The 22,548-nt window shown below is 45.1% G+C and overlaps 2 protein-coding genes across 5 annotated transcripts in view; one reads left to right on the top strand and one right to left on the bottom strand.

The window, feature by feature from the left end:
• Window positions 1-418: 418 nt before the first annotated feature.
• LOC310670529 (uncharacterized protein) lies at window positions 419-7,483 on the bottom strand. The gene is made up of 3 exons (XM_083426016.1): window positions 7,452-7,483; window positions 5,077-5,211; window positions 419-2,176 (listed from the first exon to the last, which is right to left on the bottom strand). The coding sequence occupies exon 3, from the start codon at window positions 2,097-2,099 to the stop codon at window positions 594-596; it is 1,506 nt and encodes a 501-aa protein (XP_083282142.1). The 5' UTR covers window positions 2,100-2,176; window positions 5,077-5,211; window positions 7,452-7,483; the 3' UTR covers window positions 419-593.
• A 5,717-nt stretch (window positions 7,484-13,200) lies between these two features.
• The window catches only part of LOC310670491 (zinc finger protein RFP-like), a 94,495-nt gene continuing 85,147 nt past the window's right edge, over window positions 13,201-22,548 (top strand). For 2 of the 4 annotated variants that reach the window (XR_014507582.1, XM_083425932.1), the window contains exons 1-7: window positions 14,291-14,755; window positions 16,683-16,778; window positions 17,384-17,614; window positions 18,761-18,783; window positions 20,155-20,270; window positions 20,894-20,926; window positions 22,442-22,546. Coding sequence is in view for 3 of the 4 variants with exons in the window: in XM_083425932.1 (XP_083282058.1) it covers window positions 14,306-14,755; window positions 16,683-16,778; window positions 17,384-17,614; window positions 18,761-18,783; window positions 20,155-20,270; window positions 20,894-20,926; window positions 22,442-22,546 (1,054 nt within the window). In the remaining variant the exon portion in view is untranslated. Of the gene's footprint in view, window positions 14,188-14,290; window positions 14,756-16,682; window positions 16,779-17,383; window positions 17,615-18,760; window positions 18,784-20,154; window positions 20,271-20,893; window positions 20,927-22,441; window positions 22,547-22,548 lie in introns of those variants that run through there. The other 2 variants (XM_083425933.1, XM_083425934.1) reach the window with 2 other exon arrangements.

The following is a 22,548-nucleotide window of genomic DNA, read 5'->3' as shown; positions in this document are numbered from 1 at the left end:
AAATACAAACACTCGACTTGGCCAGAAGGTGGCAGCAGCGAGTTGCACTTACTGAAGGATAAGGAAGTGTCGAGTGTGTTTCCTTGGGGTCCATAGCAAAGGTCAAGCTAGATGGGAAGTGATCAGGTTTCTCCATGCTATTTTTTCTTTTGGTTAAAAAGAAAAGTGTGTGTGTGTGTGTGTGTGTGTGTGAAGGGTTGGGGCTTCCATGCCCCACCTCTCACTTGCCCCTGCAACCCAACCATATCCACTGACAAGATAAATTTTTATCTGTATGTTCCCTCCCCTCCAAGGCTAACAGGGTGATTAACAGCTGAGGACATTGTGTGGCGTGGAGGTGAGCTGAACCACACCAGTACCACAATCTGGAAGCAAATTCCGCCTCCCCCAACCCCCATAGCTAGATATAAGTGGCATCTCAGGTCCATAGATCATTTATTTTTGGTATCACTCTTGCACAATTCATTTGGTGGACCAGCCCCCGGCTTCCTGATCCAGAAACAACGCCCTGCTCCTGGAAAGCATCCATCTCAGTCCCAGTCCAAGAACTGACCTTGGATGGATCCATCATGTTCACCAGTCCTCCAGATGAGTCACCTTTCTGGACCATCGTCTGCCTGTCTGCTGTCTGAAGACTCCTCTAGAACACCAGGTGGCTCTTCTTCATCATCATCTTCATCTTCTTCTTCACTTGATCCATTGGATGTTGGCTCCATTTCTTTCCTAGCCTCCTCCCGGTGTCCATGGATCAACACTTCCTCTGTTGCTGTTCCACTGGGTAAGCTCTGCCACCCAGCAAGTTCTCCTACTTTTCCATCCCTCTCACCAGACCGTTTCCTTTTCCCGCTGGTCAATAATGCTTTTGACTTAAGGGAACATTCCCTTCCTGGCGCCCTGGAACTTTTGGACAGACCCGTATCTGCCCTCTTCTCACGGGAAAAAGTCCTCCCTGCAAACGACGATGTTGTTTCTTCCTCCCATTTCCAAGTACTAGAGGCAAATTCTTCCAAGGCGATCACATTGGGCGGCCCTCCTCTCTTAGATCTCTTCCCATTGGACAGCACTTTGAAAGTTCTCCTTGCCTGATTGGACGGGCCCTCCTCTGCCCCTCTCCTCCCTTCCAGTTTCCTCATCCAAACTGATGGTCCTTCTTTCCCTTGTTTCGCAGAGGTCGGGCCTGTTACCCTGCCGGACGACCCGGAATCCGCCAGTGCCAGAACCACTTCTCTTCGGCAATGTTGATCTCCGACAACATTGAAAACAGAGATCCAGCTGTCTCCATGCCCGGAAACCATCTTGAAGTTCTTCCCATCGCAGTCAATGAAGATGGTGGCATTGGCCCGGTGTCGTGGAGTCAAAGCATTAAACTCCTGCAAGGCTCGCTTGAGGCAGGCCCGAAGGTCCACCGTACATCCTTTCAGGCCTTCTGTCTCCTTCCACACTTTAAGCAAGTTCTCAGAGGTGAGGGGCACCGCGCGGCTGTTCAACCTGTCTACGTAGATGTCCATGCAAGTAACTCGAACCCGGTACCGAGGTTGTCTATCGGAGAAAAGGATGTGGATGCGGGACTTCCCCTTCCCAGAAATGAAATCCAAGCAGGAACCTTCACATTCAATGGTCAACTCAGCATTGCTCTTCACTGAAGGGGGCTCCTTCTCAATCTCTGCTATGGCTAGATCAAGGCAGGCCCGCAGGTCCTTTGTGACATCTCCCCACTTAAGGAGCTCCTGCCCCACCTTCTCCAAATTCTCAGAGGTCAGTGGAGCTGGGCAGAGGGACAGCCGGTCCAGATACACCTCCAGGCTGGAGACCTCAATGTTATAGCGGGTTTTCTTCTTTGACCAAGAGATGACTATCTTGTTCTCACCTCCGCCGGAGACAAACTCCATCCTTTTCCTCCCTCTCACCTGGACGGTCAAGGTGGCATTGTCCTGGAGGCAGCGCGGCTCACGGGGGAACTCTAACAGGGCGTGGTCTAAGCAAGCTGTCAGCATGGTGTCAGATCCCCGGTTGGCTATCTCCAAGCTCTCCTTCGCTGAGAGTAAGTTGCTGACACTCAGTGGTGCTGGAGGGATGGGCTTGGGGATGCAGGCACCCATACGAAGAAAGGCCAGGTTCTACGGATGCAACGCCAAACATGTCTTCTTGTGCAGTGGCATCAATGGTCCTCCGAGACCTGGAGAAGAAAGCAGGCATCTCAGAATGGAAGCCGTCACTGTACGGAAGTGGCAACCGGTGCCCCGTTGATAATGGTGATCATGTGCCTGGTTCCTCCAGGACAGGGACAGCCAATGTGTTGCCCTCCAGATGTTGTTGAGGGCCACAACTCACATCAGCCCCAGCCAACATGGCCAGCCGCCAGGAATTATGGTGGCGCTGTGGGTTAAACCACAGAGCATAGGACTTGCTGATCAGAAGGTCAGCGGTTTGAATCCCCGCAACGGGGTGAGTTCCTGTTGCTCGGTCCCTGCTCCTGCCAACCTAGCTGTTCGGAAGCACGTCAAAGTGCAAGTAGATAAATAGGTACCGCTCCAGCGGGAAGGTAAACAGCGTTTCCGTGCGCTGCCCTGGTTTCACCAGAAGCGGCTTGGTCATGCTGGCCACATGACCCGGAAGCTGTACGCCAGCTCCCTCGGCCCATAAAGCGAGATGAGCGCCGCAACCCCAGAGTCGTCCACGACTGGACCTAATGGTCAGGGGTCCCTTTACCTTTACCTTTATGGCAAGGCTGGGGAAGAGGCCTTGCATGGGTAAACACTTAGGAAAACCGAGAAGTTTCCTAAGAGAGTACAAAGGTCAGTGTTGTGTAACTGTCTGGACAATCCCTTTACATCTCCCCAGGGCAGACCTCCTCTCCCCAGGCCACAGCCCTCACCACCCCTGCTTGGCTGCCTCCTTGAGTGCCTTTGCCTGGCTTGAATGTGCCCTTGAACTGTGATCCTGCCTCTTGCGATCCCAGATAGAGAGAGGAGTGTTGATGAGGTGCATCTCTGGCCCTGCCTACTTTTGCCTCTGTCCCCCACCCACCATGGACAAGAGAATGTGGCCTCCGTTCTCCCCGCCCCTTTAAGGCTTGATCAGTGATTGCATGAGGGTGAGGTCAGACAAAGAAGATGGTCAGACCGGCTGCTGAATGAAAAGCACTACCAGTATTATTATTTTTGCCACAAGACACAGAAACGCAAGAGAAAGAAAGCCAATCTGCAAAGGGATGCATTCCAGGATGTTTTCGTACACAACTAGTGATGGAGGTGATGGTGGCGCTGTGGGTAAAACCTCAGCGCCTAGGGCTTGCCGATCGAAAGGTCGGCGGTTCGAATCCCCGCGGCGGGGTGAGCTTCCGTCTTTCGGTCCCAGCTCCTGCCCACCTAGCAGTTCGAAAGCACCCCTAAGTGCAAGTAGATAAATAGGTACCACACATGCGGGAAGGTAAACGGTGTTCCGTGTGCTGCGCTGGCTCGCCAGAGCAGCGATGTCACACTGGCCACGTGACCCGGAAGTGTCTGTGGACAGTGCTGGCCCCCGGCCTCTTAAGTGAGATGGGTGCACAACCCTAGAGTCGGACACGACTGGCCCGTACGGGCAGGGGTACCTTTACCTTTAGTGATGGAGGTGCAGGCTTATCCCATGTGTCTGAGCAGTTCTCCACTTAACCCACACTTTCTAAGCACAGGTCTGAGTGGTTTCCTTCCCCAGAGGAATTCTGCTATTTAGTGCTAAATCAGAGCAGGTGTGGGCTTTGGTAATCTTTCATAATATGGTGCCCAAATTCCAAATGCACCTTCTCAGTTATGGATCTTCTCAGTTCCGCACCCCTTCAGCTCAGCTCCCTGTGTGGTGGAACCGCCCACACTGCCCTAAATCTGGTGCTGTTCAGAGCAAATGCAAATCCGGAGAAAAGGTGAACTTCCGTCTGTGCCAACCGAGTGCTAAAGAGTGGTTTGATATTCAGAATGTAGCAGGTGAAGCTCGCCCTTGCGTAGTGAAGACTCTTAGAACCTGCGAGTGAATGTAACATTTACCTCTATGCAGTCGTATAGGACCCCTGGACGGTTAAGTCCAGTCAAAGGCGACTATGGGGTGTAGCGCTGATCTCTACTTTCAGGCCGAGGGAGCCGACAGAAAGCTTTCTGGGTCATGTGGCCAGCATGACTAAACCACTTGTGGTGCAACGGAACACTGTGACAGAAACCAGAGCGCAGGGAAATGCCGTTTACCTTCTCGCCAGAGCGGTACCTATTTATCTAGTTGCACTGGTGTGCTTTCAAACTGCTAGGTTGGCAGGAGCTGGGACAGAGCAATGGGAGCTCACCCCGCCTCGCAGATTCAAACTGCTGACCTTCTGATCGGCAAGCCCAAGAGGCTCAGTGGTTTAGAGCAGTGTTCCCCAACCTTGGGCCTCCAGCTGTTTTTGGACTACAACTCCCATCATCCCTCGCTAGCAAGACCAGTGGTCAAGGATGATGGGAATTGTAGTCCAAAAACAGCTGGAGGCCCAAGGTTGGGGAACACTGGTTTAGACCACAGCACCACCTGCATCCCTCTATTCAGTACATGGGCTTGTAAAAAAGAGCAACAGTGGGTTGTCTCCATTGTCTTATTTGGAGTAGATCCATTGGAGTTAAGGGACATGACTCAATCAAGTCCATTAATTTATTTGCATCTACTCTGAACAGGACTTACTTGAATAAAGTCCTATGCTGACAACTCTCAGGCGCAAGGTTGCACCTTCTCTCCTCCGTGTCTCAATCTAGAAGTCCTCTGACCTGTCCATGAAGTGGCTTAGAACCTCGGTGTAGCCCACGCAAGTATGCAATGGAAGAGCACGCAGCTCGACTTTATCAAGCCAAATGTGCGTATGAAAAGATGCTAATGAAAGGTTGCTTGAGGGTTAATTGTTTCTGTCAAATTATATCAGTTGTGAACCCTTAGGAGCAAGGACTGAAAGGGAAAGGAGGACAACAAGGGGGTCTTGGGCCAGAACTGAAGTCACAGGCACAGCTGAGGGTAGCTCAGGGCTGAAGGTGAGATTGTGGGGAGAACGCCGCAGTCGGTAACTCGGGGAAATGAACTTACTTTTGTGTCTGGGTTCCTACTAGCATCCATGGGAGTTGGGAAGAGGACAGGAGAGAATGTGGCTTGATTCTCATTGGTCTTTGCAGCTGTGATGTCACAGACCCATCCTTTGGAGTTCCGTTCCATCCATGTGTTCTGTAGAAGGAAGCACCAATCGCTAGCAGGCGGACCCAGAATTAGAAAGGCAAAGCTGCGAAACAGAAATGATACAAGCAAGTAAACGTCCAGCTTCTGCAGCAAACTGCAAAATTTTAACAGGTCGTCCCATTATAATAATGATACAAGAGGCAATGAGGCTATGTGCTGGACTTGTAAAAGGGCAAAAGGGTATTGGGAAATAATTTATAATGAATTGGAAAAAAATGCTTAAAAGTACTTTTCCAAAAAACAAACAAACCAGAGTCCTTTTTGTTGGGGATAATTCAGATGGAAATTCCCAGGTGTCTAAAAAGGCTATTTATGTATGCCACTACAGCAGCCCGTGTTTTGTTAGCCCAAAAATGGAAAACGAGTGAGGTCCCAGCTAAAGAAGAATGGCAACTTAAGCTGATGGAATATGCGTAGCCTGCAGACTTAACATATAGAATAAGAGAAATAGAGGAACATACTTTTAAAGAAGATTGGCAAATGTTTATTTGAATACAGTGGTACCTTAGGTTACAGACGCTTCAGGTTAAAGACTCTGCTAACCCAGAAATAGTACCTCGGGTTAAGAACTTTGCTTCAGGATGAAAACAGAAATCGCATGGCAGTGGCACGGCAGCAGCGGGAGGCCCCACTAGCTAAAGTGGTGCTTCAGGTTAAGAACAGTTTCAGGTTAAGAACGGACCTCCGGAAAGAATTAAGTACTTAACCCGAGGTGCCACTGTATATGGGTAAAAATTGCGTACACTTGAAAACGTTGGCAGCATAAATTCAACAGTGTAAATAAGTTTTGATGGATGCAACAATGGAATACTGAATGCTTTAGTTTATGTAAAATATGCAGGGATTTATGGCGTGCAAAATGAACCATGGAAAGAGAAGAAGGGAAGTTGTTTAAATGAATATTCTAAAATGTAAAACAAAGAAATTATACCAAAAAATAATAATAATTATACAAGAAGACTCCAGGGATAGAGATCCTCCAGCCTGCAGGTCAGATTTGGCCCAGCACTGGGCCCAAATTGGAACTTGAGGCAGTCTCCCTCAGTGCATACCCTCTTGCCCCATGGTTGGATGAAGAAGAAGAAGAAAAGTTTGGAGTTGATATCCCGCTTTATCACTACCCGAAGGAGTCTCAAAGCGGCTCACATTCTCCTTTCCCTTCCTCCCCCACAACAAACACTCCGTGAGGTGAGTGGGGCTGAGAGACTTCAAAGAAGTGTGAGTGGCCCAAGGTCACCCAGCAGCTGCATGTGGAGGAGCGGAGACGCGAACCCGGTTCCCCAGATTATGAGTCCACCACTCTTAACCACTACACCACACTGGCTCTCCTGGATCAGCAGAATTTCACGTGAGGAAGCCAGTTGCACAGATGATCCCTGAAGGAAGCAGCTTTGGCTTGGTGCCTGGAAAGTGCTGAGTGGGTTGGTGAGCATTTACTTGGTGAGCAAGCCCAAGTTTCCCGCTGAGCAAAGGGCCATCGGAAACCCCCTGCAATGCGGCTCCCAAGGACCCGAAAAGCTGCCGTCCGTTGGGTGCTCAGGAAGTAGTGCACAAGGGACTTTGGCAGGTAGGTGAAATAACCCACTCAAGGGGCCTGATTCTTGATTGGAGATCCTGCTGGCAATTTGTGTACAGTGGTACCTCAGGTTAAGTACTTAATTCATTCCAGAGGTCTGTTCTTAACCTGAAACTGTTCTTAACCTGAAGCACCCCTTTAGCTAATGGGGCCTCCTGCTGCTGCCACACCGCCGGAGCAGAATTTCTGTTCTCAACCTGAAGCAAAGTTCTTAACCTGAAGCACTATTTCTGGGTTAGCGGAGTCTGTAACCTGAAGCGTATGCAACCTGAAGCGTATGTAACCTGAGGTACCACTGTATTAAAAAACACAACAGACCTGCACTTAAGTTATATGCAGAATCTTGACGGGAAATGTAGCTAATAATTCCTTGTGAGTTATGAGCTTGCAACAAACAAACAAACAAACAAACAAACAAACACACACACACACACACATGCACACCTTTTCACTCATGAAGGAAGCCCCTCTTATGAGTAAAAGGCAGGATAATACCCCCTCCCAGATGCAGCAATCTGGTGGAGAAGGCAAGGAGCGTTGCCTCTCTCCCCTGACAGGCCATTTGCTTTCCAAGCAGAATGCACTGAAAAGAGCCCCATTCCCCCCGCCCCATCCATCATAAATGCACAGCAGGTTGGTGGGCTGAACTCACAGGTTGCTGCATTCTTCTGTGTCCTGCTCAGAGCTGTAGCGGAGGGGGGGGGCAGTTCCAGCCTGGGTTTCTGCCCTGGGTGAAGCCTCCAGAGGGGTGCCATTGAGTTTCCCACCAGATTGATTACGGGATCCTTGGATCTATGGTCCCAAAAACAGACATCTGGGAGAACAGAAGTATCCAGGATCCCCCATGCTTCCTTTTTTGTTTTTAAAGACGATTGTCCAGTAGCACCTTAGAGATCAACTAAGTTTGTCCGGGTATGTTTGTTCTTTGTTGTTGTTGTTTAGTCGTTTAGTCGTGTCCGACTCTTCGTGACCCCATGGACCAGAGCACGCCAGGCACTCCTGTCTTCCACTGCCTTCCGCAGTTTGGTCAAACTCATGCTGGTAGCTTCGAGAACACTGTCCAACCATCTCGTCCTCTGTCCTCCCCTTCTCCTTGTGGGCCTCCATCTTTCCCAACATCAGGGTCCTTTAAAACCAGGGATGGGTGGCTAAGGAACTGAATCCCCCCCCCCTATACTTTCCTCCCTGGGGAAAGAACTTTTTTTTTGGGGGGGGGAGTATGTGTGGTGTGAAATGGGCTCAGCATATTAAGTCGTCATCGTCCCCGCCAACATCTTTAGAGGGAATTAGTAACAGTCTGACTCTATCATGCAGTTTTATTGCTGTCAAGTCTGAATGGGCCCTGCAGGCTTTCCCCTCCAAATAGCGCTCTGTTGTGGGAAGCCAAACACATGAAAACTGCCATTCAGACACAGCTTCAGGGGGAAGTAGTAGCTGAAGAGGGGAGGCTTTTCAATGCGGAACTGGCATGAGGCCCTGATCCAGATTGGCAGCGTGCTTCGGATCACAACCCCATAGCTATATTTTATTTGGAAAAGAAACACACAAAATAGAAGCATGATTAAAAAGGACTTGTCTGCAAATACATGATACACAAATAGAGACTTGATATGGGGGCATTTAAATGCCCCCTTAATTATCTAAAGAGGTGGGTTGTTTTATGTGCTTCAAGTAGTTGTTCTATAACTTTTTATAATTGTTTAGTTGTTGTCACTCACTCTAGGACCTGATGTCGAAAGGTGTGTAAGAAACCTTGTAAATAAATAAAAGCAATTCCGCTTACTGCATATGTTGTTGTTGTTGTTGTTGTTTAATCGTTCAGTCGTGTCCAACTCTTCGTGACCCCATGGACCAGAGCACGCCAGGCACTCCTGTCTTCCACTGCCACCCGCAGTTTGGTCAGACTCATGTTTGTAGCTTCGAGAACACTGTCTAACCATCTCGTCCTCACTGCATATGTATGTGCCATTAATCGCTTAATGTCCAAGCTGCTCAGGGTGTGGTAGTGGCCCAAAGGGCCATAACGAATGTGATAATGTGAACCCCTATAAATCCTTCAATATAATTCTAATAGAGAAGTTATGGTAACCTGTTGCTTTAAGAAACTGATGATTTTGCAAGATGCCGCCCCCCACTGGGACAGAAGGGCAGCTAATACGTGAATCACGAAGATACAGCTTAGGGTTTTTTTTTTTGTTTTTTTAGAGGAGCTGGTTTCCAAACATTTCCAAATAAACAAAACAACAATATCCCAATAGCATTTACTAAAAACAGAAGTAAACTATACGTGAAATAAAACTGAACAGAAAATTTTAAAAATTAGGAGCCAGAGTCTAAACATGTAAGTTTTTAAGAGATGTTTGGAGATCTCTGTTTCTTTTTATGATTGTTTAATTGTCGTCACCCACTCTGGGACCTGATGTCGAAAGGTGTGTAAGAAACCTTGTAAATAAATAAAAGCAATTCCGCTTACTGCATTTGTGCGTGCCATTAATCGCTTAATGTCCAAACTGCTCCAGGGATTTGCAGAACCACAGTTAAGTATCTCTTGTTTGAACAAGTGGAGGGCAAGTCTGCTCTTATATTGTAACTCTTAAACTGCTGTTGCTTTCTTTGAGTCTTTAATATATGAAATAAACAAGGGCTGCAGGGAGGAGGTGGGGAGCCGTGGTCTGAACCAGCAAGACTCTTCTGAAAGCAAGTGCTATTAGGTAAAATAAAAATCAAAACAATTCCTCTGTGTTTGAAATGACAGGCTTCAGATTTTATACTCCTTCAATAGGAGTATAGCATCTAGATCAAGGGAAGTAATAGTGCCACTGTATTCTGCTCTGGTCAGACCTCACCTGGAGTACTGTGTCCAGTTCTGGGCACCACAGTTCAAGAAGGACACTGACAAACTGGAACGTGTCCAGAGGAGGGCAACCAAAATGGTCAAAGGCCTGGAAACGATGCCTTATGAGGAACGGCTAAGGGAGCTGGGCATGTTTAGCCTGGAGAAGAGGAGGTTAAGGGGTGATATGATAGCCATGTTCAAATATATAAAAGGATGTCACATAGAGGAGGGAGAAAGGTTGTTTTCTGCTGCTCCAGAGAAGCGGACACGGAGCAATGGATCCAAACTACAAGAAAGAAGATTCCACCTAAATATTAGGAAGAACTTCCTGACAGTAAGAGCTGTTTGACAGTGGAATTTGCTGCCAAGGAGTGTGGTGGAGTCTCCTTCTTTGGAGGTCTTTAAGCAGAGGCTTGACAACCATATGTCAGGAGTGCTCTGATGGTGGTTCCTGCTTGGCAGGGGGTTGGACTCGATGGCCCTTGTGGTCTCTTCCAACTCTATGATTCTATGATTCTATGAACATTTCCCAACATGATGCACATTGATGCAAGGCACAGGTGGGGAGCCTTTTGCAGCCCAGACGCTGCATTCCCTTGTGTCTGGAGTTTGAAAAATATTGGCCCCACCCCATGGGTGAACTTTGACGGATGGTTGGAGCAATCACATAATGTCACTATGAAATTACATGATTGACAGTTGAGTTCCCTACCTATACCTTATGGGGAACATTTGAAATAAGTTGTGCTGGGGATAGATAGGACCAGTAGCAAAAGTGAGCAGAGTTCATGCTATGCTCTCCATCCACACAAGCAAGAGAGATTATCCCTGTCCGAGGATAGATTTTAGTCAGAAGTGCATGCAAGGGATCAGTGAGGCCTGTATCCTGACGGCCATTTTGAGGGGCCTGCATCATTTGGCTCCAGCAGCTGAGGTTTCCCAACCCTAGTGGGAGCTTGAGCTATTTTTTTTATTATTGCGTGAAAACACTTATTTCAGTAAGCCCACAGAGACACTTTAATTGTGTACACTTGCTTTTAAATTCTTGCAGATTTTACCTTTGTTTTTATTGAAAATCATACTATTTTTGTACCACAGCTTAGATTTTTTTTAATTAACTGGTTTCTAAACATTTCCAGATAAACAAAAGCATCAACAACACAACAATATTTCAATAGCATTTAATAAAAACAAAAGTAAACTGAACATCAAATAAAACTGAGAAGTGTACAGAACAGAAAATTTAAAAAAATTAGGAGCCAGAATCTAGCAAATCCTGGGTAAACATTTAAGTTTTTACGAGATGTTTGGAAATCTCTACTGTCTCATGAATTATCTGAGAGAGAGCATTCCAGAGGGCCTCATCAGCTTGAGCTCTCACTGCTGAATTTTGTCTCTCGTTTCACCCAATTTCAAGCGACTGGTTCAAATTTCATCCGAGGAACAACTGGTATTTTTATCATACAAAACGTAGCTGCTTATTCACATCCTCCTGGTCTGACAACAGGCCAAGCAAATGGGATTCTGGCTGCCCCTTCTCATGGTTCATGCACTTTGTAAACAGCAGCGAAGGAACCGTATGTAAACTCAAACAGGGCAGGCTTCCATCACATTCTGGTCTTGTTTGTTTTGGAGGGAATTTCCCCCGCACTGAAATTTTAGTTCCATTCCACTTCCTTTCCTTTAACACCTGCGCGAAAGCTAAATACAGATCACCACAGTAATGCAAAACAAGAAGAGTTGTGTTCCTATGCCACATCCTCCAGCAGTTCATACCTGCTTCAGCTGAGCTGGAGATCAGCAGTCCTCTTGAATCAGGCCAGAGATTCATCAAAGATACCCTCAACAGGCTGGTAATAATTTAGGGGCATTCTTAGTGAGATGAATTGGATTATTGTGGGAAAATTTCTGGGACAAAAACTTGTTTAAAAGTCTCTGTTCTCAGATCCAGAGAGTAACTCACCCACTGAGCATGGAGTCTCTGAGATCTGTGCAGAATCAGTTGCAAGGTTATGAGCCGGACACAAGGAATCTGGTCGCATGCTTGGACGTGGCAATGAGGAATTTCAAGCAGGAGCCTAGATGCGTGAAGGAGAATGCCACTTTGTTGATCAAGAGTGATGGGGTCGAGTTGAAATTCTCCTGTGGGAATCAGAAATGTCTCATCTGCATAGATGACGCTGGCGGAGAACTCCAGTATAATGCCTCTGAGCTCTCAGGGGACGTTTATCTGTCAAGATTATGTTGCAGGCCCCAGCCACTGAATGTGGCAAGTCTCCAGGGAGTGAAGGAAAGTTTGGAGAAATGGGAGATGGGAGAAGATTTGAGAAGTTCAACACACACCACAATTGCCTCATTACGTAAATCCTGTTCAGAATACCACAACACGCACGTAACTGGCTGTAAAGTCACATAACATTATATATAATAAAACTGTAATCATCATATAAAAGAATTGCAAAGCACAGTTCCTGGTGGCAAGAACGTATCATATTACTATTAACCTTCTATATGTTTTTATTGTCATAAAGTCCAAGGATAGTCAAGTCCAAAGATTGTCAAGTCCAATGCTTACAATGTACAGTTCCATTTCATACTGATATCTTCCTTCTTCATAGTCCTACGTCTTGAGAGTGTAACAAACAAAACTACTTAGTGACAATAAGGCACTTCTCAGGATATACCTTGTTTCGCCCACTGGGCTTCTTCAGTGACAAGGTTTCCAGGAGAATTTTCTTTTTTTAAATAATAATATTTATTAGAAATTTAACAGTTACAAAAAGAAAAAACAATAAAAAACAATAAAAAATTTAACAAACAATACATCAAAGATAAAAAGGAAAACATAAAAAATCAATACATCAAAACAACAAGAAAAACAAAAACATTTAAAAAAACACACATCCAATTTCCATTTCTTTGCCTTTCATTTACTTGTTTCCTCGACCTCCTCACACCTCCCTTTTTTGTATTCTAGTTCAATTTAGCTATTTCAGCAAATCCTTTCCATCTTTCTCAATCTTTTTTTGGTTCTATAATTTGTCTAACACAATCTAACTTTAAATTTTCCACTTTAGCCCATTAACAATCAGTTTTTACTTAATTCTTTATAACATTTCTGCTAAAACCATGGAACTTCATTCCAGCATTCTTCTAACATTCATTAATTTTGCAATATTTCTGTAAATATACTTTAAATTTTTTCCAATCTTCTTCCACCGACTCTTCTCCCTGGTCTCGGATTCTGCCAGTCATTTCCGCCATTTCCATATAATCCATCAGCTTCATCTGCCATTCTTCCCGGGTGGGTAGATCTTGTGTCTTCCGGTTTCCAGGAGAATTTTCAGTAGGTTTTTCCAGCCGAAATAGTCCACAGGAACGCAGAAGTTGTCAGTCAGAGATGCTCCGTATCAATGATCATTGAAACTAAGCTATGTAGGAGCAATCCCTGCAATGGGGCAGGTGCAGGCAATTAGAATTAAATATGCTTGAACAAAATTAATAAATCTAACCCCCAAAAGGGGTAAAGGTGAAATGAGGAATGTTATTGTTTGCAGAGAAGTCACAGTATGTGGAGGAATTAAGGAACACAGAGAAGCAGGAATGGTAAATAAGTGAAGAAGTGAGGGCATTTGGACAGAGCTGATCAACCATCTCCATATCACCAAAAAGGCCAGAAATTTAAATGAAAACGTACATGAAAGTGAGAGATGCATTAGCTGAGAGTCCTGCGACTAGATGATGTTTGGGATCCCTTCCATCTCTACAATTCTGCTATTCTTTGTGCTAATTTATACGTGGAGACAGCAAATTTTAAAATAAGCAGTACAATTGAAATAGAAATGCAGTAAATCTTACCGTAGCAGGGGAAAGACTGTGTCTTCGTGCTCAGTATGCTGACTGGATGCTAACTGTGAACAGGGGCTGCTCCAGAGTGCCAACTGCTCTCCCTTCTCAGGGCTCCTTATCCTTAAACCCAACTTGGATTGGATGCTCCTTCAGATACAGACAGTGTGGTATAGTGGTTACGGCGCTGGACCAGGATGGGGAGTTCAGGGCAGACACACACAATAAAAACACATGAAATCATAAACTTAAGTAAACACTGATGTGGTTTTGCTTTTCTTTCTTTGGGCTTATTTACTTTAATTATATTTTGATCTAAAAGGCTAATTACATCAGCTACGGTGTCCTGGTTGTGGTGAATTCAAAAGTCAGTTGTCCCCAAATCCTATTAACATTTGGGACTGGAGCAACAGTGTTTGCAAGAAGATACTGTATGAGAACTGGGGGTGGGAGACAGGAAACCAATTCTTCCCTCACTAATTCCTTCTCAGATAAACGATTGTTTTTTCTCAGGCTTTACTTCCTTTTTCCTCCTGCTCCAGTCAGTTCGTATTTGATCTTTTATTAGCCTCATGATGGCTACACGGCTCTCGCTCAATTTTTCCTGGGGACTGTAGTTAGTTAAGGGTGCTGGGAAGTGTAGCTTTTGGGGGCGAATGGCCATTGCCAGGATTCTTTAGCAGATACCATGCACTTTGAATTCATGGTACGGATGTGAAGCTGCACACTGTAAGGGTTTCTCCTGGTTTATGCTGCTGCTTTGCAAACACTATGAGTCACCCAGAGGCAGGGAAAGGTCGAACCTTGGACTTTAAACTGGAAAAATGAAACTAAGGCTTTTATTCCCGTTTCAGGCAGACGAAATGGCAGACGAGAGTCCAGTCCAGAACCTCTGCGAGGAAACGACATGCCGCATCTGCCGGGAGTATTTCAAAGACCCAGTGATCATAGAATGCGGCCACAATTTCTGCCAAAGCTGCATCACGGAGGCTTGGGGGAAATCGGACCAAGAGGCTTCTTGCCCTCAGTGCAGGGAACCTTGTCAGCAAAGGAATCTCAGGCCCAACCGGCAACTGGCCAGCATTGTGGAAATAGTCAAGAAATTCAGCCTTCAGATGGCCAAAGGAGCGGAAGCGCTGGGAAGGGTTTGCGAGAGACACCAGGAGCCCCTGAAGCTCTTTGGCGAAGGCGACCGAGCCCCCATCTGTGTGGTGTGCGACAAATCCAAGGAGCTTATAGTGATCCCAAAGGTGGAGGCCTGTGACGAGTATCAGGTAGGGAGATGTAGGACTGGGGACCAGAATTCCAAGGGATGCTAAGTTATCCTAAGGATGGGGAAAACATTTCAGCCCGAGGGCTGCATTTTTCTCTAGGTGACATTCAGGTGGGTGTTTTCCAGGGTGCAGGAAGAGGGTGGAGGTGTGGGTGGGCGGGCCGCTCCAAGTGCCCTCACTGACGGGGGTGACATTTGGTGCACCGGCTGCCCGTGACCCCCAAGCCTACCCCGAGCCGTTGGGGTAAGGAAGGGAGCTATGCCGCTCTGCCAGCAGGATTCCCCCCTTCTCCCTTCGTTTTGCCAGCCTGGGGGAGGCTTGGGAGTTGTGAGCCATGGGTGGCTCATTCCGCCCCCGTGCAAAGAAGTAATACCGACCAAAAAATAATGGCAAGATAAATTATTTGACTGTCTGAAATTGGTCCGGAGGACAGGTGCAATTAAAGGTCAGACCAAACCAAAATTCCGAAAAGAAAAATATAGAGATTACCTTAAAAAGCAGTGCCCTCAAATTAATACTTGGACTTGTTTTGATTAACTTTTGCAAAACGAACTAGGGGGTAAAAGCTAAAAAAACAGAAAGAAAAAAAGGGTAAAAATGAAAAGAGAAGGAAACAGTTTACTAAATATGAAAGTAGAAAGAAGGAAGTCAGTTGGAAGAAAAGAAGAACTGAAATATGGTATATACATATTGTTTAATATTTGCTTAGTTTAAGATTTTGTATTTACCTTTGATATTGTTTTTTTTCTTTTTCTTTATGTTTTATGTTTCCTTTTTCTTTTTGTTAGTGTGTGTGTTTGTGTTGCAAAATAAAAATTAAAAATTATTTCAAAAAATAAAACGTGGTTCTTTTTTGGTGGGTATGGGGTTGTTTTTATTTTGATTATATATTTTGTGGTTTTATATTCTGATTTTGTTCTGTGAACTGCCCTGAGATCTTTAGGTATAGGGCAGTATATGAATTAAGTAAGTAAGTAAGTAAGTAAGTAAGTAAGTAGGGGTCACAGTAGCCCAATCTTGAATGCAGAAATCCTTAGCATTTCTATGTTGGGCTGGGAATATACTGGACCTGAAATCCAGTCAGTACAGCCAGTAGTGAGCTAGTTGGACCAGAGGTACATATAGCTCAGTATAAGACCGCTTCCCCTCTTTCTAGATATGTCCAAAAACCCCAGAGCATAGGTATCAGGTATTAGCAATGTAGCCATGTGGCTCACAATTCTGCTGCAGAACCATATCAAAGCTTCCTATTAGCAGAGGCCCAGGAAGTTCTACCTGCAAAATACTGCAAGGGGAGAAAGGAGGAGCAAATCCCGTGAAGTTAGGAGTTGTAAAAAGGGTATTATTGGGTCAGTGTGGTTTCTTATGGGGTTACTCGGGGGAACTGGCACCTTTCCACCCCAAATGTGAAAATTGTGGCACTTCCTGTGATAACTTCATGGTGAATACTGCAAGCTGTTTTTCTTAAATGAAAAAAGACAAAGAACGAGCTCTGAAAAGGGCTGTGCACCAGCCACAACCTCTGGTTCGTACCCCAATTTAACTTTGGAAAAGAGCATGGTTTGGTGCAGAAAATGTGAGAGGGTGACTGACTTGGCTCAGGATCTGAATCCAAATCCCATAAAGATATTCTGTTTTGTGCAAATCTGGTATATAAGAAAACTTTTTATCTCTTACACTGTGTCCCCATAATTTTGAGCTCTCTTGTTTCCCCCAGATTTAATCAGAAAATGAATTATTAACTATATAAATATGCATATGTGAACACTGATTTAATTCTACACTGAGAACGGAAGTTTCCTAGAAGCTGTACATAGACTCTCCTCATCCTTCATGTTCTTGCTTTCTTGAACAGACATGGCTGTTACAGTTTATGAGTATATCTCTATTGCCAAAATTAACCCAAATGCCTTTTTGGCCACCCCAGGGTAGAATCCTGCGTCATTTGGAATTCCTGAAGGAACAGAGAGAAGAAATTCTGTCTTCTAAACTGAAGAGGGAGACCGAAAGTCAGTATCTGCTGGTAGGTGCAAATCTTCCTGCCTCTCCAGGATGGTCATATTGACAGAGTGAGGCCTTAATTCTGTGGTGGAGCCTATGCTTCACTTGCACAGTGTCCCAGGTTTGATCATTGGCATTATCAATTAAATGGATTATGGGTGAGAAAGGTCTCCGCTTCAGACCTTGAAGAGCAGGAGAGGCTAAAATTGGTAGGGTTGTCTAAGGGTGAATGTATGCCTTGAGTCCAAAAATGTCCAGCCATGCCAGCGTTAATCCTTTAAGAATGAACCCCACAAAGCCAGTCTTCTTCCTCCTTCTCTTCACTTCCTCATGGCCCTACTATTAGGCAGAGTGATGTGGCCAAGCCAGGCTGAAGATGGCAGGGAATAGAGAACAGCAGCAGCTTAATAGATCGGTAGGTGAGCAGCAGGAAAATACTGAGGACCGAGCCAAGCAAAGAGGCCGTGTCCTGCTAAGCCAGCCTGCCTGCCGCCCTCAACTGTGACTGAACTTCTGTACCATTGTGAGTGTTGAAGCAAACAACAGCTGCCCTGCCAGTCAGCTTGCGCACATAGAATCAAGGGGACATCTAAATGTCTTTTTCTGGCCATGACTCTCTCCTTGCAGAAGCAGACAGACATGGAGAGGCAGAAACTCATGGCTGATTTCAAGCAGTTGCACCAGTTTCTGGAAGAACAAGAGCGCCTCCTGCTGGCTAAGTTGAAGGAACTGGAGGATGAGATTAAATCCTGCGAGGACAAACATATTGCAAAACTCTCTGAGGAAATGTCCTCTATCGATGACCTTATTAAGGAGCTGGAAGAGAAACAGAAACAGCCAGCAACTGAATTCTTGCAGGTAAGAGTTGGCACAATTCAATATTTCAGGTTGTCCTACAGGTAAGGGTTGTACCCCCAACCACTCTACTGGTTTATAGAAGTACAGTAGTACCTCGAGTTACAAACGGCTCAGGTTACAAATGCTTCAGGTTACAAACTCTGCTAACCTGGAAGAGTTACCTCGAGTTGAGAATTTTGCTCCAGGATGAGAACGGAAATCGTGTGCCGGCGGCGCAGTGGCAGCAAGAGGCCCCATTAGTGAAAGCACGCCTCTAGTTAAGAACAGTTTCAGGTTAAGAACAGAACTCCAGAACGAATTAAGTTCGTAACTAAAAGTACCACTGAATTCATAGTAGGGATGTGCATTGGTCACACATTTTGTTCAAAACTGTGATTTAGAGGTTCATCAAGCTGCATGATTCAAGTTGACCAATGGGAAGGTTTCCCTGTTCTGCGTCTGGTCCAGATCTGCTTCACTCTCCTGCTTCAATACTTTGAAATTTGGAAACATCTATTACTCCCCATCCTCCCTTTTGACAGAAGTGGATGGAATTTGCAGGCAATAGCGGCTCCTGCAGTATGGATGAAGCCAGCCAAATTACAATGGATCCAGGGAGTTTTTGTTCTAGCATTGGCAATGGCACCAGCAACACTGGCCAGTTGAGTTCTCCCTCTACTCAATTCAAACATGCCCTCATTGTCTACGTCAGCAGTAGCAGGTAGACATCTGCTCTCAGGCTGGCGGCACCAGTGGTGGGAGCCAGCAGCAGAGTATAGCCTGGGATCACTTGCAATTGGCAGAAGATCTCATTCCAGAATGAAGCATAATTGGGGGAGGTTCTGGGGCAGAGAGGGGGGCCTACATGCCCATTCAGGGGGATTTTCAAATTTAGAAGTAAATCTCTGGCTTTTGTAGTTTAATTAAGCAGCTGGAGGAGAAACAGAAGCAGCCAGTGACTGAATTTTTGCAGGTCAGCAATGGTGCAACGAAACCGTCCAGGTTGTCCTCTGGGGAAGGGCTGTTCATTGGTCTATAGAAGTATTTACAGTAGGCATGTGCACTTCAGTATTTGGTTAGTATATAAAGAAAAGGGGAAAGTAATAAACTGCTGGAGGCAACAGGTGCAAGGGACTGAATTTCTCTCATTCTGTCTCTTCCATCTAGAATATGAGAAGCATCCTGGAAAGGTATGTGGCTTTGTTGTGAATAGTGGGCTGGTATTGATTTCCTTCCTCGGAGATAAGGGATAATTTAATTTGGTCTATACTTTTATTTGAACCAATCTAATTCAGAGTTTACAGAGCAATAAGCAGATAAAAAAAAAACAGTTACCAATCTGACTGCATAATTTTACAAATGTTGTGATGCATTTTTTCGTATGGGGAAATGCACAAAAAGCGCATTGGGGTATGCATAGAACAGCATACCAAAATGGATAGGGTTTCTTGGGGGGAATGCATATAAAATGCATATTTTAGGAAGGAGTGATGATATTTCTTCATCTACTGTATATTTCATATCATATCAGAGTTGGTGATGGTGGTGGATTATTAGATTTCTTACTTGCCCTCCACTGTCTGGTTCCAGGGCAGCTTGTGAATTAAAATACAATATTAAAAATAGTTAAAACAAATTACAATCCAAGAAAACTGGGTGGGTCCTAAAGTTCATCTCCTGGATGACAAAGGCCAGAGTAAAGAGATGTGCTTATTAGTTATTTGTGTGCATTATCTGCAGACATAATTTGTTGGGGAAAATATTCAGTAAGGTTGTGCTACAGATTCACCCGGATCCTTGACCAAATTGGGCCTATTTATACCTTGTTCTGATCAGGCAGAAGCAGCGACAAATCACAAGTTAGATAATCAGGCACTTCTGACTTAGCTGTAATTTTAAACATGCTACAGTATGCAACTTGTGTGTCAAAATGTCAGACAGATTGTTTGAAAATATTTCGGCATCTTCAAAATAAAGTTGATTATTAAAAAATGAGGTAAAATGGATTAAGGATTGATCATTTATATGTAATTTTTAAATGAAAAAATGTGTATGTAAATTTACACTTTATACTCCCCCCCCCCCCCGATACATAATTTTCCAGTTTGTAATAGGTCTTTGTAATGGTCACAGGGCAGACAATACCATTAGTTGCTATCATAGGATTTCATCCACACTTCTGCTTTTCCGGTTATTTCTAGGAACAGGTCTTGAGAGGCTTTTCTTTTGTCCCACTGCTTTTCCTGGGAAAACCTGCTGCTTACCACTGAATTGGAAGAAACATAAATCCGTAGAAAACCCAATAAATGTTTGCTTCTATTCAGCTGTCAATCCACAGAAAACGTGATTCAGAAAACACGACTGACCTTGGTTCTGATTCAGTGGTAAACTGTGGGGATTTTCGTGGGGAAAATGGGGGGAATGAAAGAAAGACCTATCATGGACGAGCCCTTGGTATCTTCCTGCTGTTCCCACTTTTCTCCTTCATTCTGACGACTGAATTAAAAATGACTTGAGAATGACCTGATGGATCACAATAAACCTCACTTTCTTCTTCCTAGGTGTAATGAAGATGAAAATAAAACTGTGGATGCTTTCCCTCCTGGATTAAAAGACCAAATAGGTAAATTCTCTAAAATACATCCTTTTTTGGAGAAGGAGACCAAGAAATTCAAAGGTAACAAGGGTCATTGTATGATGTTTTAGATGTGGGATAGATAGATAGATAGATAGATAGATAGATGATAGATAGATAGATAGAGATAGATATCAATATAGTTGCATGCCATGCCAATTTCCAAACGGTGAATATTCTGGGGTCCCAAGCTGCTTCCCCAGGGTTCGAGCTTCCTATTGGCAAATGAGGCACAGCAGAGACTGTGGTGTCCTTAGGATATACGGTTTATTTACACATATATACAATCTGAGCCTACGATGGAGGGGTTCCCAGACACCCCAAGAGAGTCTTGTTTCTCCCATAGCCCCAGCCTTGCATTCAAAACAGGAACCCACCATCGTGCTCTGGTTCTCTTTCTGTTTTGCTGCCTTTTGCAGCCTGTCACATCCCTAAACTCTACTCCAAAACTCAGGTTTTGTCTTCTAACTCTCTCAGAGCTGGGGGAGGCAACTCTTCTCTGTGCCCCCCACCCCAAACATGCTTTCATAACACTTAATGCTAATGCTGGAAGAGGGAGGAAGATGGAGAACTATGGCTAAATTTTAGACATTCTAAATCTAAAGCATTGCCCTTGGAACCAAGTACGAATATTGACTTTTTTCTCATTTCACTTTTTCCCTCAGACGTTGTGTTCTCTGGACCTCAAGAAAATAAAGGTACATTTCCAGGTTTGGCAGATCTTTAAACAGTTTTTGCAGATGAGATATGGGAGGGTTTTGCACTTCAGTCTCCCAGCAGCACAAGATTGCTGGGGTCCCAAGCTGCCTCCCCTGGGTTCGTATTTCCTTTTGGGAAATGAGAGGCTGCAGAGACTGTGGTGTCTTTAGGATATATGGTTTATTCCCACATATATAGAATCTGAGCCTACGATAGAGGGGTTCACAACACGGACACCCCAAGAGAGTCTTGTTTCTCCCATAGTCACAGCCTTGCATTCAAAACAGGAATCAACCCTTGTGCTCTGATTCTCTTTCTGTCTTGCTGCCTTTTACAGCCTGTCACATCCCTAAACTCTACTCTATGTCAAAACTCTGGTTTTGTCTTCTAACTGTCTCAGAACTGGAGGGTTGGGAAGCAAGCAAGAGTAACTGAAGCTTGACATTTGAGCGTTCTTTTCCCCCCCCTATTTCTCTATTTAAAATTCTGAGTAATCTCTGAAACACCTCCCCCCCCCAATGTTTTCATAAAATGTAACGGTAATGCTGGAATGCTGTGGCTTGCTGAAGTCAGGTGGGAGTTCACCACACCTCAACTGGTGTGTGTTATGAGCACAGCAAGCGGAGTCATCATAGATTTCCTTCTCCCATCCGAACAGCATCTTCCAGAGTTCGTTAACGGGGGAAACTCCTCACACGCAGTTCAAAGTAATCAAGTGTTTAATGTCTCGAGACACAAGACCAGTCCTTCATCATCTTTGAAGTAAAGATACGTACGATCAGATCCATTGACACTGATCACCATGCTAGCTAATCATTCTGTGTAAAATCCCAAAGCCTCTTTCCCTGAGTCTCACAGAGTCAGACCCTTGATAGCAAACGGGACAGGGCACAGACAAGACAAACAGGATGAAGGCAATGCCCTAGTCCAGAGGTCTGCAACCCACGGCTCCGGAGCCGCTTGTGGCTTTTTTACACCTTTGCCGCGGCTCTGGGGCGGATACTAGCGAGGGGAGGAGGCGCATTGTGTGCCCCAACACTCCCCACTGTGGCGGGCGCTGTACTGGCTGTGACGTCACATGTGGGCTGTGCTTGCGTTAGTCACGCACCATCCTGACGTCACCTTCCCACCCACCCGCTACATTGTAAGGGGCATGTACGCTGGTCACTGCATTGAAAGGGGGCATGTACGCTGGTCACTGTTTTGAAGGGGAGTGAAGAACACACACACACAAAAAAGGTAACTTGTTAATTTAACGTTTATTTCTATGAGAAGAAGTAATTCTGAGGGGTCAAACAAAGAAATAATTTTTAAAAAGTGACCAAAAAGTTATTTTTATAATGATGAGTTTTGTGGCTCCCAGTTTTTTTTTCTTCGGAAACGGGTCCAAGTGGCTCTTTTTGTCTTAAAGGTTGCAGACCCCTGCCCTAGTCAACCAGAGCACAACTGTTACGTGTCTTACTTGGCCATTTTTAAAAGATGTCCCCAACTAATCATGTTCCTTGCTGCTGCAGCTGTCTCTGTCATGCTCTCCTCAACACCAGAGACCATACAACAAGGTGAAATGAGCATTGTGAGGAAGAAGAGCAACTTGGGAACATTTGGGAAGATAGCATCAGGT

The sequence above is a fragment of the Podarcis tiliguerta genome, assembly GCF_965153285.1.
Source record: "Podarcis tiliguerta genome assembly, chromosome: 2".
Classification (NCBI taxonomy): domain Eukaryota; kingdom Metazoa; phylum Chordata; class Lepidosauria; order Squamata; family Lacertidae; genus Podarcis; species Podarcis tiliguerta.
Note: the sequence above shows the minus strand (reverse complement) of the source record. Positions and strands in the feature narration are given on the sequence as shown.

Coding starts and splice junctions, on each gene's coding strand:
- LOC310670529 (XM_083426016.1), bottom strand. CDS start 2,099: ATGGGTGCCTGCATCCCCAAGCCCATCCCTCCAGCACCACTGAGTGTC.